The following is a 17913-nucleotide window of genomic DNA, read 5'->3' as shown; positions in this document are numbered from 1 at the left end:
GGCCTATGATGAAAATAACACCATTCCTACTGTAAAGCACGGAGGTGGATCGCTGATGTTTTGGGGATGTGTGAGCTACAAAGGCACAGGAAACTTGGTCAGAGTTAAAAGAAAGATGAATACAGCACGTTATCAGCAAATCCTGGAGGCAAAATTACAATAATCAGCCCGGAAGCTGCACATGGGACGTACTTGGACGTTCCAATATGACAATGATACAAAACACAAGGCCAAGTCGACCTGTCATTGGCTACAGCAGAACAAAGTGAAGGTTCTGGAGTGGCCATCTCAGTCTCCTGACCTCAGTATCATTGAGCCACTCTGGGGAGATCTCATGTGCGCAGTTCATGATACACAGCCCAGGAATTTACAGGAACTGGAGGCTTTTTGCCAAGAAGAGTGGGCAGCTTTATCATCTGAGGAAATAAAGAACCTCATCCACAACTACCACAAAAGACTTCAAGCTGTCATTGATATTAGAGGGGGAAATACACGGAATTAAGAAATGGGGTATGTGAACTTCTGATCAGGGTCATTTGGATGTTTTGGGTTGTCCATTATGATTTAAAAAGCGAAAACACAGTAGTTTGACAATAAATGGCTTCACCCAACCACTGACCATGAGAGGAGGAAAAGTTTCGTGTTATCATTCATATTCTCTGAAAAAAGGCCAAGAAAGCAAAAATTCTGCCGGGGTGTATAAACTTTTGAGCACAACTGTATATAGGCCATGTTCCCAGGAGCTGACGATCCATCTATGTACCGCACAATGGATCCCTCCCTCAGCCCTGTTCTCGGTCCGTATCTGTACACCATCTGCCGCGCTGACCCCCACATATCCATGTTTCAGGCCCGATGAAGGGGAGTGACGTGGACCCCCGCACCGTGTACCTCGTCCTGCCCCGGCTGCTGTTCTTCCTGCCAGACAGATACAAGGAGCGGCTGAGGTTCGGGGTGCCGCACATTGCTGAGGTAGGGGAGCGTCACTCCACCAAGCTCCTAAAGGTACACTGCATTCTTTGGTTTCTTCTTTTTCCCTTTTCCAGGTCCTGGGGAGCGGAGGGGTCGTCTACTCCTGACCCTGCCCCATGCCCTCTGTATACCGTCATTTCTCTTATTTACTAAAAAATATTTGTGTAAAACAAGCTTAATTGTAAGAATAGTGCTGCCATCTAGAGTCATACAGGCCGCCCTGTTTGAGGCCTGACCTCCAAATTGGGTGTGGCTATATGGAGGACTGGTGGTGCCACCCAGTGCAGGGGTGGGGCTATGTGGAGGACTGGTGGTGTCACACAGTGCAGGGGTGGGGCTATATGGAGGACTGGTGGTGTCACACTGCAGGGGTGGGGCTATATGGAGGACTGGTGGTGTCATAGTGCAGGGGTGGGGCTATATGGAGGACTGGTGGTGTCACACAGTGCAGGGGTGGGGCTATATGGAGGACTCGTGTCACACAGTGCAGGGGTGCGGCTATACGGAGGACTGGTGGTGTCATAGTGCAGGGGTGGGGCTATATGGAGGACTGGTGTCACAGTGCAGGGGTGCGGCTATATGGAGGACTGGTGGTGTCATAGTGCAGGGGTGCGGCTATACGGAGGACTGGTGTCACATAGTGCAGGGGTGTGGCTATATGGAGGACTGGTGGTGTCACAGTGCAGGGGTGTGGCTATATGGAGGACTGGTGGTGTCAGTGAAGGGGTGGGAATATATGGAGGACTGGTGGTGTCAGTGCAGGGGTGGGGCTATATGGAGGACTGGTGGTGTCATAGTGCAGGGGTGGGGCTATGAGAAAGGACTGGTGATGTCACAATGAGGGGATGGGAATATGGGGGACGACTGGTGGTGTAACAGTTCCACTGCCTTACTATGATTTCACCAGTCATACAGTTAGTTATGCCAACTCACTTTGTGTCATAACCAGTCTTCCCCAAGAGTCTTTTCCTCCACACTGTGACATCATTAGTCCTCCCCCAGTAGGGGATGGGATGCTGTATAGTACTGGTGATGTCACACAGTTAGGAGGCGGGGCCAGCTGTAGGACCAGCGATGCCTCACGGTGAGGAGGAGGAGGCGGGGCCGGCTGTAGGACTGGCAATGCCTCACGGTGAAGAGGAGGAGGAGGCGGGGCCGGCTGTAGGACTGGCAATGCCTCACGGTGAGGAGGAGGAGGTGGGGCCGGCTGTAGGACTGGCAATGCCTCACGGTGAGGAGGAGGAGGCGGGGCTGGCTGTCGGGCTGGCAATGACTCACGGTGAGGAGGAGGAGGCGGGGCTGGCTGTAGGACTGGCAATGCCTCACGGTGAGGAGGAGGAGGCGGGGCTGGCTGTAGGACTGGCAATGCCTCACGGTGAGGAGGAGGAGGCGGGGCTGGCTGTAGGACTGGCAATGCCTCACGGTGAGGAGGAGGAGGTGGGGCTGGCTGTAGGACTGGCAATGCCTCACGGTGAGGAGGTGGGGCTGGCTGTAGGACAGGCGATGCCTCACGGGGAGATAATTTCTCTAGTATTGCACCAATGTCCAGAAGTGGACAAACCCTTTTAAAGCATTAGTTATAATGCTGGAGCCTGTATTCTGTCCTGTCCTCTAGTCGCACCCAGAGCTGCACACCCTTCATGCCTGTGAGGTCTCCGCCCGATGTTCTTCTGCTCCTCACACTGTGTCTTTCCTCACCAGGATACGCTGAACCCCATCGCAGAGGAAAAACCCTGCAACGGTTTCCTGAACGGAAAGTCCAATGGTGTGGATAAAGACGACATGGCAGAGAGCTTGTCCGGCTTCTCCCGTCTGGACGGCGGCCATTCATACGTGGTCCAGGAGACCTCCCTGTGACAGAACATGAGACGTCTGGGAGCGGCCGGCCCGTCCCCCGAGGAGCTCCTTGTCCTACCCTGATGTGCGGCCTTCCAGGACCTCGCTGTGGACATTGTTGGGTGTTACAATGACCCGTGTCCTTCTTGTGGTCCTCATCCTGAATCTTTAAGACTTTGGGCCGTGATGGAGAGACTTCTTGAGTCGGTCCGACCTTGGCCTTGCTGCTAGTGATCAGGTGTTTAGAGATGGTCGTACAGATTGCGGCATCGCCTTAAAGGGGACATGTCACCAGATCTGACCTATTAAAGGGCTTCTCCACTTTGGATATGCCCCTTTTCTTGCAGCAGTAGGGGGTCGGTATAGTTGTGTCCTCCACTCCCATGTTCTGAGGTTAATGGGTCATCCTGGTGTCATGTTCCCTTTTAAAGGAATAATGTCTGATCCCCTCGATCGATCATGTTGTGATCGTGGTCTCGGGCTGGACTCGGGATTTTGTCTTCTGACTTTCTACTGTTTTTCTGGACGGTGCCATGATTCCTCCTTAAAGGGGCTCTCCAGTCTGCAATGGGTTGGCATTACTGGCTCATGTGCCTGCTGGTTTTTCCCCATACTTCCCCACATTTGCCTTTGTGGGACCCTCATGCCTTGCTCTGACTGTCCAGGCAACTCCCACTTCTATGTTGATTAGTTTTGGTCCCGCCCACTTAGTGACTCGTTTTATAAGACCCTCCCATGAGGAGCAGAAGGCTTGGAAGATCTGGTTTCTCGATCTGTCACCCTCTGTCTGGATCAGATCTTTCCTGCACAGTTGCATGTGGTACGGCCTGTGATCTGGGGGAAGTCGTCACTGATTGGGCGAAATACAAAGCAATGGTTACATAACTGCTTTTAAGGCCCGCCCTTAACTCCACCCGTTTTTATTAGTGAAATGTCCCAAATTCAGGCTTTGCTTCGTTGCCAATCCATGGAACCAAACCCTCAGCTGCGAGAAGTCGGCACAGCATCCAGATCCTGTGTAAAACACATTCCCATAGACTGACAGCAAGCAGAGATCTTAAGATTCGGAGACAGTCCTCTTAAGAAGTTGGACTGTTCTGCTCAACTTTTGTGTAGTTGATTAACTTTCTAATAATCTTTGTGTTCAGGCTTCTCCCCATTCCCAAGATCTCTGCTCGCCGTCAGTGGATGAACACTCATTGTTCGACGTTGTAGTGCTGGGCAAAATCTGTTCTCAGCTGAGGGTTTGTTGTAACGGTTCAAAATTGAGGGGGGGAACTCCTCCACCGCAACGAGCGGGGACCGATCAGGACTGATACGTTTCCATTAATTGACTGCAAGCAGAGCTCTTGGCAGTGCTGAGGATTGGAGCCGTAAAAAAACCTCTTTATAGAATGAAGACTTGAAAAACCTCCTTGTAAGGTGGAAGCCGAGGAGGGATTTGCGACCCCATCTTCCCGTATCTCGGGACTCTCTGGTCAACGTTCCAAAATGGTTTCCCGGTCTTCTCACTTTCTTGCAGGGAAGTATTTCAGGTTTGTATACGACCACGTCTTGCAGCTTTGGATATAACTAAAGCGTCTTCCCTATTCTGTTGTCGTCACTACCTCTAAATGCAGGCAGCAGAGGGTGAACGTTCTGGACCCCAGAGATGAACAGAACTAGGAGTTCAGCTGTGGAAGTGCCTGGAGCAGCACGTGAGATCCCTGGAATCGCGTATCTCCTCGTGGCCTTCCGTTACGGTCGAGCTGCGACGTGGCAGGATCTCCTGATTTGTCTTATTTTTTTGGGTCAGATCTTCGGTGCCAAATATGAGCGGATCAGAACCCGAACCTGTGAGGATTTCCAGCTCTGCCCTTTGCCTTATGCAATAAGCTTCAGTGGGGGGAGGGGGCAAGACTTCTGCCACTTCTTAGCTCCCTTACAGGTGCCCCTTTAAAATTCTCCACCTCGTGTGGTCTACAAGGTCGAGTTGTGGCCCAATTTTTCTCTTTCCAAGGACTTTGGTCAAGTTCTGAAAATGGCAATGGTTCCCCGAGGAATCGCCATCTTTGGACCAGCTGCAAGATTTCAAGAGCGTAGCTCTTGGTCTTGAGTTTCGGTAAAGGGCTGATGAGTCCGTTTCAGTCGGATGCTCGGCTACGAGAACTCCTTTCCAGCTGAATACAAGTCAGTAGACATCCAGCACAAATCTCTGAAGACTCCTTTGTCTGAATCTTCTAACCAAAAGAACTTGGCCGAGAGCTGAAAAATCCATTATCAGCCAAAAAGTTTCCCTCCTGATAATAGTGCAGCGTCTTTACATTTCATCTACTGATCTCGGTTGGTGATCTTTCCTCGACTTGTAATCAAGTCTTCTCCAGTCACGTCCAAACTGAGAGCGACATGTCTGCTGGCCGCTTCTGGGCATCTGACCGTAGCGTATCCACTGCCCGGATGGCAGTGACCCAAGAGCTGACCCTCTTCAGCAGGTTCCTGCATAGCTATGAATGCAGCTCTGGCTGTGGCTGGAGAAGACCTAAAGTGACGCAAAGTCGTCTGGAGGTTTTGTTCCGCATCCTGTGTGATTTCTGTAAAACCTCGACCAATGAAAATGTAATTTATTTGAGGTTTAATGTCAGAATTTGGATTATTTTTTTTTCTAGTGTATATTTGGAAAGTTTTTCTCTTCCAGTGGAAGTTTGAGGAACAATTGTGTGCTCGTTCTATAATATAACAGATGTCGTCTCAGGGAGGGATGTTGAAATTATGGTCCAGGAAAAGTGAAAAATTCATGCTAAACCAATTATTTTTTTGTTGCTTTTTATCTTCTGCTCCAGTCACACTCAAAGCTGCAGAGAAAGTTCTGCTGTCTTCCCGTTAGGACGCAGGAGCGCTTACCCATTTGCTCTGGCTTTCCTGTGACTGGTACGATGCCGGCTCGTAGTGTGCATCTACCACAATGGTGCGCGTCGAGGTGTTGGGATCACAGCTAAGATGACTGTCTATGTAGAGCTTCTACATGGCTGTTTTTTATATGCAGTTTTGGATGTGACTGGATAATACGCCGACAGATCACTTTCCTGTCTGTAAATTACGTGGAATTGTTCTATAATAAAAGTGAAATGACTTTAAATTTACGAAACTCCTTTCCGTAAAGTCGGGGAAACAAACTTGGACCACCAAAATTTGGGAGTCAAATTTGGTGTCTGAGGCCGCGGCGTCCACCTACACCGATGCCTTCCTCCGCTCAGCGGTCGTTGGATCATTGGACGATTACTCTTTTTCACTCCAGAGTCCTCCGTATGAAGTTTTGAAAAGTCGCAAAAAGTTTGCTCGACGCGAGGCTGCTGGAATTTTCAAGCCAGCTCTAATCTTGTGTCTTGGTGACGGGAAGTTTTATATGGGACTGCCTGTTTATCCAGCACAGACTTGTTTCAGGTTCCACCCACAGTAAGTAGGAGATCATGTGAGGGTAAAGGGACATTAATCCAGTGCTGAGCTGGTGGTAGTGAAGGACGACGAAGGATTTACAAATGTTTCCTCTACCAATAAATTATATTATGGGAAATGATAAAGATATGATCAGTAACGGGCGGGTCGTCATGTCACAGCCGCAGCTCTTCTCGATGGATTGTAAGGCCAAAGTCCAGAGACCTCATGACCCCGAGACCAACATGTGCGTGCCGACCCCATTGATCCCGTGAATACAGTATATTCCCGTACACCAGTGCGTTTCATCTTGCTTCTATAATTACTGTGTGCTATATGCTGATTGTTCTGACTGGAACCCACCTGTCCACCCCGGCGTCTCAACCTCGACCCCCTGACTGTGCCAAAGTGACGCCTGCTGGGTCTTCGGGGCGATTGTTGCACTGAATTCTACAGATGCCGTCATCGTATTTTTGTAACTTTATGATTATTTTTTTTGTAAATTATGTAAATTCTCAGTCTGTGATGTCATTCCAGGATCTGATGATGTAATAAAAGTATTTACAGTCCGTGCTGTGTAGCGCCTTATGTGTCCGGAGAATCTGTACCGGTCCAGCAGAGCAGAGGGCTTTACGGGACCCTGGTCCAGTAAAGATGAGCAGAAGGCTTTACAGGACCCTGGTGTAGTAGAGATGAGCAGAGTGCTTTACGGGACCCTGGTGTAGTAGAGATGAGCAGAGGGCTTTACAGGACCCTGGTGTAGTAGAGATGAGCAGAGTGCTTTACGGGACACCGGTGTAGTAGAGATGAGCAGAGGGCTTTACAGGACCCTGGTGTAGTAGAGATGAGCTGAGGGCTTTACGGGACCCTGGTGTAGTAGAGCTGAGCGCTTTATGGGACACTGGACCAGTAGAGATGAGCACAGGGCTTTACGGGACACTGGTGTAGTAGAGCTGAGCTGAGCGCTTTATGGGACACTGGACCAGTAGAGATGAGTACAGGGCTTTATGGGACGCTGGTCCAGTAGAGATGAGCAGAGGGCTTTACGGGACACTGGTGTAGTAGAGCTGAGCGCTTTATGGGACACTGGACCAGTAGAGATGAGCACAGGGCTTTATGGGACGCTGGTCCAGTAGAGATGAGCTGAGGGCTTTACGGGACCCTGGTCCAGTAGAGATGAGCTGAGGGCTTTACGGGACCCTGGTGTAGTAGAGATGAGCAGAGTGCTTTACGGGACACCGGTGTAGTAGAGATGAGCAGAGGGCATTATGGAACCCTGGTGTAGTAGAGATGAGCTGAGCGCTTTACAGGACCCTGGTCCAGTAGAGATGAGCAGAGGGCTTTACGGGATCCTGGTGTAGTAGAGATGAGCAGAGGGCTTTATGGGACACTGGACCAGTAGAGGTGAGCAGAGGGCTTTATGGGACGCTGGTCCAGTAAAGATGAGCAGAGGGCTTTATGGGACGCTGGTCCAGTAAAGATGAGCAGAGGGCTTTACGGGATACAGGTCCAGTTGAGGTGAGCAGAGGGCTTTATGGGACCCTAGTCCAGTAGAGCAGAGGGCTTTACAGGACCCTGGTGCAGTAGGGATGAGCAAAGTGCTTTTACGGGGCACCGGTCCAGTAGAAATGAGCAGAGGGCTTTACGGGACCCTGGTGCAGTAGAAGTGAGCAGTGGGCTTTACGGGACCCTTGTCCAGCAGAGCAGAGGGCTTTATGGGACACCGGTCCAGTAGAGCTGAGCAAAAGGGCTTTACAGGACCCCAGTCCAGTAGAAGTGTGCAGAGGGCTTTGCGTGACCTTGGTGAAGTAGAGCTGAGCAGAGGGCTTTACGGGACCACGGTCCAGTAGAAATGAATAGAGGGCTTTATGGGACCCCAGTGAAATAGAGATGAGCAGAGAGCTTTACGGGACCCCGATGCAGTAGAAATGAATAGAAGGCTTTTACAGGGCACCGGTCCAGTAGAGAGGAGCAGAAGGCTTTATGGATCCCCGATGAAGTAGAGATGAGCAGAGGGCTTTACAGGACCCCGTCGCTATCTGCCAATCACAGCAATTTCAATACATTTGCAAATACAATTTCCCAAAACTGTGACTGCCTCCCAACCAATCACTGTCCAAGAGATCAATTTAACCTCTTGATGACTGCTCTGCACCACTTTATTCCGGTTTAGGCAGGTGGTCCTTATGCTGACCTGCTTTGACTTGTGATGCCAGGCTTTAAGGCTGTTCTTCAGTGTTTGCATTAGTTCACACTGCTGTGACGCCCGCCGAGCACTATATGTGATGTTTTATCGGACGTCATCAGAGTGTAGTCCGTATGTCGTAACGGTAACGTGCAGTGTCCACCACGAGGTGAGCCCAACTTTGACTTTAAAAACTTCTGCCAGTCTATGTTTCCCAAAGTGGAGTATGCTTAAATTCTGGCAATATCTGCCCAGTACGAAGACAATATATGTGTGAAATAAACCCTTGGTACACTGACATAATCCGGGTGTCACTCCCTTGAATGCCCCTCTCTCCTCCTGTCCTGAGAGTAGGTGGGAAGATCAGGGTTACGATCTCTGTGGAGAACTTCTACACCAGCGTGCCAGAATCCCATTATTCAGTGTGACACCCTGTGCATAAATGAATATTACACGATTAACCCCTTTATTACACCCTGATGTACTCTGCACAACTCCATGTGCCCCCAGATTACAAATACCAGTAAACCCCTGTCTGAATGTGCCCCTAGATCAGCTCCTCAATGTGGTCACTTACGGTGGGGTTACTGCTTTTCCGGCACTACACGGACTCCACAAATGTGGCATGGTGGTAGCACAGTCTGCCTTCCACAACGGCACTCCTTCCTTTGTGTTGGAGCCCGGCTGTGAGCCAGAACAATAGTTTTCTACCACATAACTGGTATCGGTGTACTCGGGAGAAGTTACACAACTACTTATGAGGTCTAATTTCCCCCGTTAGAATTGCAAAAAAGAAAAATGTGAGGCTAAAACAGTATTTTTGAGGGGAAAAAAACAATTTTTCATTCTTTTCTTCCATTTTACTATTATTCTTGGAAAACTTCCTTTTTTAAAAAACAAAAATAAAAGTTCATATCACCCCCCTTTCGCCCCATTCAAAATAAAACAATAAAAAAAATCAGACACACATATTTGGTATGACCGCATTCAGAATCGCCCGATCTATCAATAAAAAAAGAATAAAAAGTAAAAATGCCAGAATTGTGTTTTTTGGTCACCGTAACATTGTATTAAAATGCAATAACGGGCGAACAAAAGAACGTATCTGCACCAAAATGGTATCATTAAAAACATCAGCTCGGCGAGCAAAACATAAGCCCTCACTCAACCCGAGATCACAAAAAATGGAGACGCTACGGGTATCGGAAAATGGAGCAATTTTTTTTTTATTTTTAACATTTGGATTTTTTTTTTTCACCACTTAGATAAAAAAAGAACCTAGACATGTCTGGTGTCTATGAACTCGTAATGACCTGGAGAATCATAATGGCAGCTCAGTTTTAGCATTTAGTGAACAGGGTAAAAACAAAAAAACTGGGATTTCACTTTTTTTTTTTTTTTTGCAATTTCACCATTTTTTTCCCCTGTTTTCCAGTACATGATATGTTAAAACCAATGGTGTTCAAAAGTACAACGCAAAAAGCAAGCCCTCCCATGGCCATATTGATGGAAAAATAAAAAAAGTTCTGGCTCTGGGAAGGAGGGGAGCAAAAAACGAAAGCGGAAAAAATAAAATACCCCTGGTCGGAGCATGATGTAACTCAGGTCGGGGGTTTCATGGCTGGAGGCCGAGGTTATCGCTTGTGCTCCTCCTCCTCACGAGGCGTCTTGTGTTCGGGCAATCCTGGAGCTGCCATGATGAAGAGCAGATGCTCGTCCTGACCTCCTCCATCCATGTAGGGGAGTTGTTTTGTTTCTTCATTTCTTTTGATTTCATTCCTCAAAGTTGAAGACAAACCATGTGATGTGATCCAGCTCCATTCATTGCTAGGTGATTCTCCACGTTAAAGGGATTTCTAGGGTTGTCGAAGACGTCACTTCCACGCAGAAGGAATCAGATTGTGGCGTGGTGCCTGCTGATGGTGTGTCCATTGAGTTGAGGGGCATCAAACAATCCCACAGCAGGACACTGGGGCTGGATAGTGTGACCTTGTTTTTGTGTATAACTACTTTTATATGTTGAAATTATTCTTAAAGTAAATTTATTGATAGACTGACCTTTCCTTTATCTCTGTGTGTAGTGAGCTCCCCTTAGTGGTGTCTGTATAAATCTGTATGCAGTGAGCTCCCTCTAGTGGTGACTGTATAAATCTGTATGCAGTGAGCTCCCTCTAGTGGTGGCTGTATAAATCTGTATGCAGTGAGCTCCCTCTAGTGGCGGCTGTATAAATCTGTATGTAGTAAGATCTCTCTAGTGGTGGCTGTATAAATCTGTATGCAGTGAGCTCCCTCTAGTGGCGGCTGTATAAATCTGTATGTAGTAAGATCTCTCTAGTGGCGGCTGTATAAATCTGTATGTAGTAAGATCTCTCTAGTGGTGGCTGTATAAATCTGTATGCAGGGAGATCCCTCTAATGGCTGTATAAATCTGTATGTAGTAAGATCTCTCTAGTGGTGGCTGTATAAATCTGTATGCAGTGAGCTCCCTCTAGTGGCGGCTGTATAAATCTGTATGTAGTAAGATCTCTCTAGTGGTGGCTGTATAAATCTGTATGCAGTGAGATCCCTCTAGTGGTGGCTGTATAAATCTGTATGTAGTGAGCTCCCTCTAGTGGCGGCTGTATAAATCTGTATGCAAAAAATCTGATTGTACTTAGCTCTGGCCACCATGCAGTGTACTCACCTGGCATCCCCTCAATCATAAAGTGCTCTGGCTTCAGTTTTTGAGTTATGAATACCCCCTTAACAAGATAATTAATATAACCTTTCTGTCCACAGCTGGAGTTACTGTTATCTAGATTCTAGAACCATAATCACTGTAACAGGGAAGACTTGTAGGTGGAGAGCACGGAGTCTGACGTCGCTCTCATTGAGTTCAGTCTGTAGGGAGATCCGCTGTCTCTTTAGTCCTCAATGGCCGTGGATCTGCCGGACGCCTCATACTCCAGGGCTTCAGCGTACAGCCGAGACCTCATCGGCCACTTCTATAGGAGAGAGGGACAAGTATGAAGATCTTCTACTATATAATTGTCTAAGGGTCACTTCCGTCTTTCTGTCTGTCTTGTCAAGGAAATCCCAAGTCCCTGATTGGTCGCGGCAAAAGAGCCACGACCAATCAGCGACGGGCACAGTCCAGTGGCAAAATGGCCGCTCCTTACTCCCCGCAGTCAGTGCCCGCTCCGTACTCCCCTCCAGTCAGCCCTCACACAGGGTTAATGGCAGCGGTAACGGACCGCGTTATGCCGCTGGTAACGCAGTCCGTTAACGCTGCTATTAACCCTGTGTGACCAACTTTTTACTATTGATGCTGCCTATGCAGCGTCAATAGTAAAAACATCTAATGTTAAAAATAATAAAAAAAAAATAGCTATATACTCACCGTCCGTCGGCCCCTCGGATCCAGAACAGGCCTTTCCTGCTCCTCGCGACGCTCCGGTGACGCCTCCATGCATTGCGATCTCGCGAGATGATGACGTAGTGGTCTCGCGGGACCGCTACGTCATCATATTGCGAGACCGCAATGCACTCTTGGGACCGGAGCGCGCAAGGAGCGTCGGTAACCGCTTCGCCTGGATCCGGGGGCCAACGGAAGGTGAGGATATAACTATTTTTTATTTTAATTCTTTTTATTTAACAGGGATATGATGCCCACATTGCTATATACTACGTGGGCTGTGTTATATACTGCTTGGGCTGTGTTATATACTACGTGGGCTGTGCAATATACTACGTGGGCTGTGTTATATACTGCTTGGGCTGTGTTATATACTACGTGGGCTGTGCAATATACTACGTGGGCTGTGTTATATACTGCTTGGGCTGTGTTATATACTACGTGGGCTGTGCAATATACTACGTGGGCTGTGTGATATACTGCTTGGGCTGTGTTATATACTGCTTGGGCTGTGTTATATACTACGTGGGCAGCGCAATATACTACTTGGGCTGTGCAATATAATATGTGGGCTGTGCAATATACTATGTGGCTGTGCAATATACTGCATGGGCTGTGCGATATACTACGTGGGCTGTGCGATATACTACGTGGGCTGTGCAATATACTACATGGGCTGTGTAATATACTACGTGGCTGTTATACACTACATGGGCTGTTATATTCTACGTGGGCTGTGTTAGGCACTGCATGGGCTGTGTTATGCACTGCGTGCGTGGGCTGTGTTATGCACTGCGTGCGTGGGCTGTGTTATATCCTACGTGGGCTGTTATAAACTATGTGTCTGTGTTATATACTCCGTGGGCTGTGCTATGTACTACGTGGCTGTGCTATATACTACGAGGCCGGCCGCAAACAATGAGCGACAGGCGCAGTCCGGCCACGAATTGGTGCGGGATTTGAACCATGCTTCGCTAATTGGTCGCGGTTGGCCGAATCCTGTGTATTCAATGTATTATTCTAAAATCTTCATAAATAAACTACATACATATTCTAGAATACCCGATGCGTTAGAATCGGGCTACTATCTAGTTGGATAATAAGCCACCTAGTGGCTATCAGAAGAATTAAGCACAGAGACCTTTACCTGCTGTATTGCATAGATGTGAGATGCATACAGACTCTTATCTCTGTGTATAATGTCACTCTGCCTTCTAGATCTCTCCAGCAATAATGAGAGGAATCTAATGACAGTGAGATGACACTGCTGACCCTTCCCTCTAATGATGAAATGTCTCTGTCGTCCCTGCCCGCTAACAATCATAAGATGTAGAATGTAAATCCGGGACAGGGTCCTCTCCCCTCTGTACCGGTCGGTCATTGTAAATTTGTTTACTGTTAATGATATCTATAACCCTGTACGTAACCCCTTTTCTCATGTACAGCACCATGGAATTAATGGTGCTATATAAATAATAATAATATGATTCTGTCATCCCTGCCCTCTAAGGATAAAGAAATGACTCTGCTGAACCCCACCCTCTAATGATGATGAGATGACTGCTGACCCTGCCCTCTAAGGATAATAAGATGACTCATCTGACCAATCCCTGCAAGGATGAGGTGACTCTGCTGACCATGCCCTCTAATGATAATGAGATGATTCTGCTGAGCCCCGCCCTCTAAGGATAACGAGATGACTACTGACCCCACCCTCTATGGATAATGATGACTCATCTCACCCCGCCCTCTAAGGATAATGAGATGACTTTGCAGACCCCACCATCTAATCATGATGATATGACACTACTTACCCCACTCTCTAATGATGATGAGATGACTCGACTGACCTCGTCCTCTAAGGATAATGAGATGACTCTGCTGACCCCTCCCTCTAAGGATAATGAGATGACTCACTGACCAGGCCCTCTAATGATGATATGACTCTGCTAACCCCTCCCTCTAAGGATAATGAGATGACTCATCTGACCCCGTCCTCTAAGGATAATGAGATGACTCTGTTAACCCCACCCTCCAATGATGAGATGACTCTGCTGCCCCCGCTCTCTAGGATATTGAAATGACTACTGACCCCTCCCTCTAATGATGATGAGATGACTTGACTGACCTCGTCCTCTAAGGATAATGAGATGACTCTGCTGACCCCTCCCTCTATGGATAATGAGATGACTCATCTGACCCCACCCTCTAAGGATAATGAGATGACTCAGCTGACCAGGCCCTCTAATGATGATATGACTCTGCTGACCCCTCCCTCTAAGGATAATGAGATGACTCATTTGACCCCGTCCTCCAATGATGAGATGACTCTGCTGCCCCCGCTCTCTAGGATATTGAAATGACTACTAACCCCTCCCTCTAATGATGATGAGATGACCCTGCTAACCCTGCCCTCTAATGATAATGAGATGGCTCTGCTGACCCTGCCCTCTAATGATGATGAGATGGCTCTGCTGACCCCACTCTGTGTTGATGAGATGACACTGCTGACCCTGTTCTCTAATGATGAGATGACTCTGCTTACTCCAACCTTCAATGATGATATGACTCTGCTGACCCTGTTCTCTAATGGTAATGAGATGACTCTGCTGACCCCGCCTTCTAAGGATAATGAAATGACTACTCACCCCACCCTTTAATGATAATGAAATTACTCTGATGATCTCGCCCTCTAAGGATAATGAAATTACTCTGCTGACCCCCACCCTCTGATGATGAGATGACTCTGCTGACCACACCCTCTGATGAGATGACTCTGCAGATCCCACTCTCTAATGGTAATGAGATGATTGCTGACTCCACCCTCTAATGGAGATAACTCTGCTGACCTCGCCCTCTAATGATGAGAACTGCAAACCCCGCCAACTAATGATCAGATGACTCTGTTGACACAGCACTCTGAGGATAAGATGACTCTGCTGACCCCGCCCTCTAATGATGATGAGATGACTGATGACTCCACCCTCTAATGATAATGAGATGACTGCTGACCCCGCCGTCCACTGATATTGAGATTACTACTGACCCTGCCCTCTAACGAGATGAATTGGCTGACCCCGCCCTCTGATGAGATGACTCTGCTGACCCCTCCTCTAATGATAATGAAATTCCTCTGCTGACCCCACCCTCTTAAGATAACGAGATGACTCTGCTGACCCTGCCCTGTAATAATGAGATGACTGCTGATCCCGCCCTCTGATAATGTGATGACCCTGCTGACTCAGCCCTCTACTGATAGTGAGGCTACTCTGCTGACTCCGCCCTCTGAGATGACTCTGCTGACCCTGCCCTCTACTGATAATGAGCTGATTCTGCTGACTATTCATGTGAGTGTGGGCTCTTCACTGCAGGCAGGTTAGGGAGATTTGCACTTTTCATTCTCATCACAATGCAGATGACTAGTACATGCGTAATTTTAATTTTTGGGTGTGTTGGACCTCAGGGAATGGGCATGGGTGCAGTGTTCTATTCTGGGGTCAATATGGATTCCCCGGCTGAAGGGAACCTGTCAGCTGATACGATGTGCTGCCCAAACCGTGCACAGCATGTATCAGCCACTGCCTGTACTAACAGCGATATATGCTTGTCTGAAACACTGGCGTTTCACAGAAGAAAATGCTTTTAATGGCTGCCGGGGACTGAGATGAGCGGGTGACTAGTACAGGCGGGTCCCCCGTGGCTTCTCCCTGGCCGCTGACAGTGACTGGCATGTGCCTGCCTGTGTGTGCGTATAGGTAGAGACTTATCAGTCCCTATCATCGGCAGGGGAGAAGCCCCCGGGGACCCGCCTGTACGACTAGTCACCCGTGCACCTCGGTCCCTGGCGGCTATTAACAGTATGTTTGTTTCTGAAACGCAGCAAGTGGGTGTGATCAAACAGATGATGCGGCGGTTTGGGTACCATGTATCAACCGATCCACCATGATACACCACGTATCAGCCGATACACCATGATACACCACGTATCAGCCGATACACCACGTATCAGCCGATACACCACGATACACCACGTATCAGCCGATACACCACGTATCAGCCGATACACCATGATACGCCACGTGTCAGCCGATACATCATGATACACAACGTATCAGCCGATACACCATGTGTAAGTCAATACACCATGATACACCACATCAGCCAATGCACAATGATACACCACGTATCAGCCGATACACCACGATACACCACGTATCAGCCGATACACCACGATACACCACGTATCAGCCGATACACCACGATACACCACGTATCAGCCGATACACCACGATACACCACGTATCAGCCGATACACCATGATACGCCACGTGTCAGCCGATACATCATGATACACAACGTATCAGCCGATACACCATGTCTAAGTCAATACACCATGATACACCACATCAGCCAATGCATAATGATACACCACGTATCAGCCGATACACCATGATACGCCACGTGTCAGCCGATACACCATGATACACCACGTATCAGCCGATACACCATGTGTAAGTCAATACACCATGATACACCACATATCAGCCAATGCACAATGATACACCACGTTTCAGCCGATACACCATGATACACCACTTATCAGCCGATACTCCATGATTCACCATGTGTCAGCCGATATACCGTGATACACCACATGTCAGCCGATACAACATGATACACCACATGTCAGCCGATACACCGTGATACACCACGTATCAGCAGATACACTGTGATACACCACGTATCAGCAGATACACTGTGATACACCACGTATCGGCAGATACACTGTGATACACCACGTATCGGCAGATACACTGTGATACACCACGTATCGGCAGATACACTGTGATACACCACGTATCGGCAGATACACTGTGATACACCACGTATCGCCAGATACACTGTGATACACCACGTATCAGCTGACATATTCTCTTTAGTCTCCCAGTCTAATGTCATAACAGTAAAAAGTCGAAGAACATACAAAAATATTCCATTTCAAACAGGCCCCCAGGCTGAGCCCCCTGATACCAAGTACCTTCATAGGGTGCAGGTACCCCGGGCCTCTTCCAGTCTGATGGCCCACGGGTGGGGGTCTCTCTTGGTGCAGGGTTTGGGTGAGGTGGGCGATGTAACTGGTGGCCAGGACAAGGACATCTAACTTGGATAATTTGGTGCCAGGGGGAACGGAGGGCAGCGCTGCCTGTAGGGACAGGAAGGCTTGTCTTAGGGTCCGGACACGGTTCCTCTCTCGAGCATTGTTCTCTGGGGACTCTTTTCCTTGGATCAATTTGTTGGTTTTGTCGACATTTGGAACCTGGAAAAGACAAAAATGATCATAGACATCTGAAATGTGCAGGAGAAAGGACTAAGGGTCCCAAACTGATGAGTATTTAGAAGATCTGAGGAGAAGACATTATGGATGTAACTTATTATGAGGTCTGTTATACACAGTGTATGTAAAGATGAGAGCACATATAATGTATCTAGTATGGAGAACCTACTCACAGCCTTGATGCCCCTCCGTCTACTGCTCTTCCACATGGTGGGCAGCTGCTCTTCTCCCTTTGCTCTACCTTCTGGAGCAGTGACTGGTCCTGGGATACGGACATGCCACCCGGTTGGGGCCACGTCTCCTGGTTCCGTCCGCTCCATGTCCCCACTTAGCTAGAACTGAAGTTTCATCGTGCTCCATTCACTCCTCTGCCAAGAGTTTCCTTCTGATGAAATGAGAGGAATCTGGGGGGGTTGATGTGGATGAGGCTCTGTTATGGAAATATTAGGGTTGGATAAATATATCCCTGTGTGTGCTGTGGCCGCTCCCAATTAGACTGAGTATTTTGAGCGCTCATCAAGAATGGACTGTACACAACTGTGACAGAACAACATTCCATCAATACTGATACTTTATTGTACATACATAGTTTTATATTTTCACATAGAAAGGAGTGGTTAGGGGTTGTCAGGGGTGGTTAGTTAATTACCATATTGTCTAGCTCGTCTGTCATTGGTTATCTAAACATATATGGAATATGGTGATTAATGCTCATATGACTGCTGATTAAGCTGAGACATTCGATCAGCAGTCAAACATCTGACATTCTTCTGCTTTTAA

At 48.1% G+C, this 17913-nt stretch overlaps 2 protein-coding genes across 9 annotated transcripts in view; one reads left to right on the top strand and one right to left on the bottom strand.

The window, feature by feature from the left end:
• Window positions 1-6788, top strand: part of SLC5A6 (solute carrier family 5 member 6) — a 41309-nt gene extending 34521 nt beyond the window's left edge. For 3 of the 8 annotated variants that reach the window (XM_077291869.1, XM_077291870.1, XM_077291871.1), the window contains 2 exons: window positions 851-972; window positions 2674-6788. In XM_077291869.1, the coding sequence (XP_077147984.1) occupies window positions 851-972; window positions 2674-2829 (278 nt within the window). In that variant the 3' untranslated portion in view covers window positions 2830-6788. Of the gene's footprint in view, window positions 1-850; window positions 1006-2673 lie in introns of all 8 variants that reach the window. The other 5 variants (XM_077291868.1, XM_077291865.1, XM_077291867.1 and 2 more) reach the window with 3 other exon arrangements.
• A 2822-nt stretch (window positions 6789-9610) lies between these two features.
• LOC143810240 (transcription factor 23-like) lies at window positions 9611-17560 on the bottom strand. Its single transcript, XM_077293107.1, has 3 exons — window positions 17307-17560; window positions 16837-17115; window positions 9611-11388 (listed from the first exon to the last, which is right to left on the bottom strand). The coding sequence occupies exons 1-3, from the start codon at window positions 17451-17453 to the stop codon at window positions 11308-11310; spliced, it is 507 nt and encodes a 168-aa protein (XP_077149222.1). The 5' UTR covers window positions 17454-17560; the 3' UTR covers window positions 9611-11307.
• Between the last annotated feature and the right edge of the window lie 353 nt (window positions 17561-17913).

Source organism: Ranitomeya variabilis, chromosome 2 (genome assembly GCF_051348905.1).
Source record: "Ranitomeya variabilis isolate aRanVar5 chromosome 2, aRanVar5.hap1, whole genome shotgun sequence".
Classification (NCBI taxonomy): Eukaryota; Metazoa; Chordata; class Amphibia; order Anura; family Dendrobatidae; genus Ranitomeya; species Ranitomeya variabilis.
The sequence above is the reverse complement of the archived record's forward strand: the minus strand, read 5'-3'. Positions and strand labels throughout refer to the sequence as shown.

Excerpts from the sequence above, each read along its gene's own strand:
- LOC143810240 (XM_077293107.1), bottom strand. The coding sequence starts at position 17,453 with ATGGAGCGGACGGAACCAGGAGACGTGGCCCCAACCGGGTGGCATGTC. Across the intron at positions 17,116-17,306 it reads GACGGAGGGGCATCAAGGCT|GTTCCAAATGTCGACAAAAC; the intron begins GTGAGTAGGTTC and ends TGTCTTTTCCAG. Across the intron at positions 11,389-16,836 it reads GGTACCTGCACCCTATGAAG|AAGTGGCCGATGAGGTCTCG; the intron begins GTACTTGGTATC and ends TCTCTCCTATAG.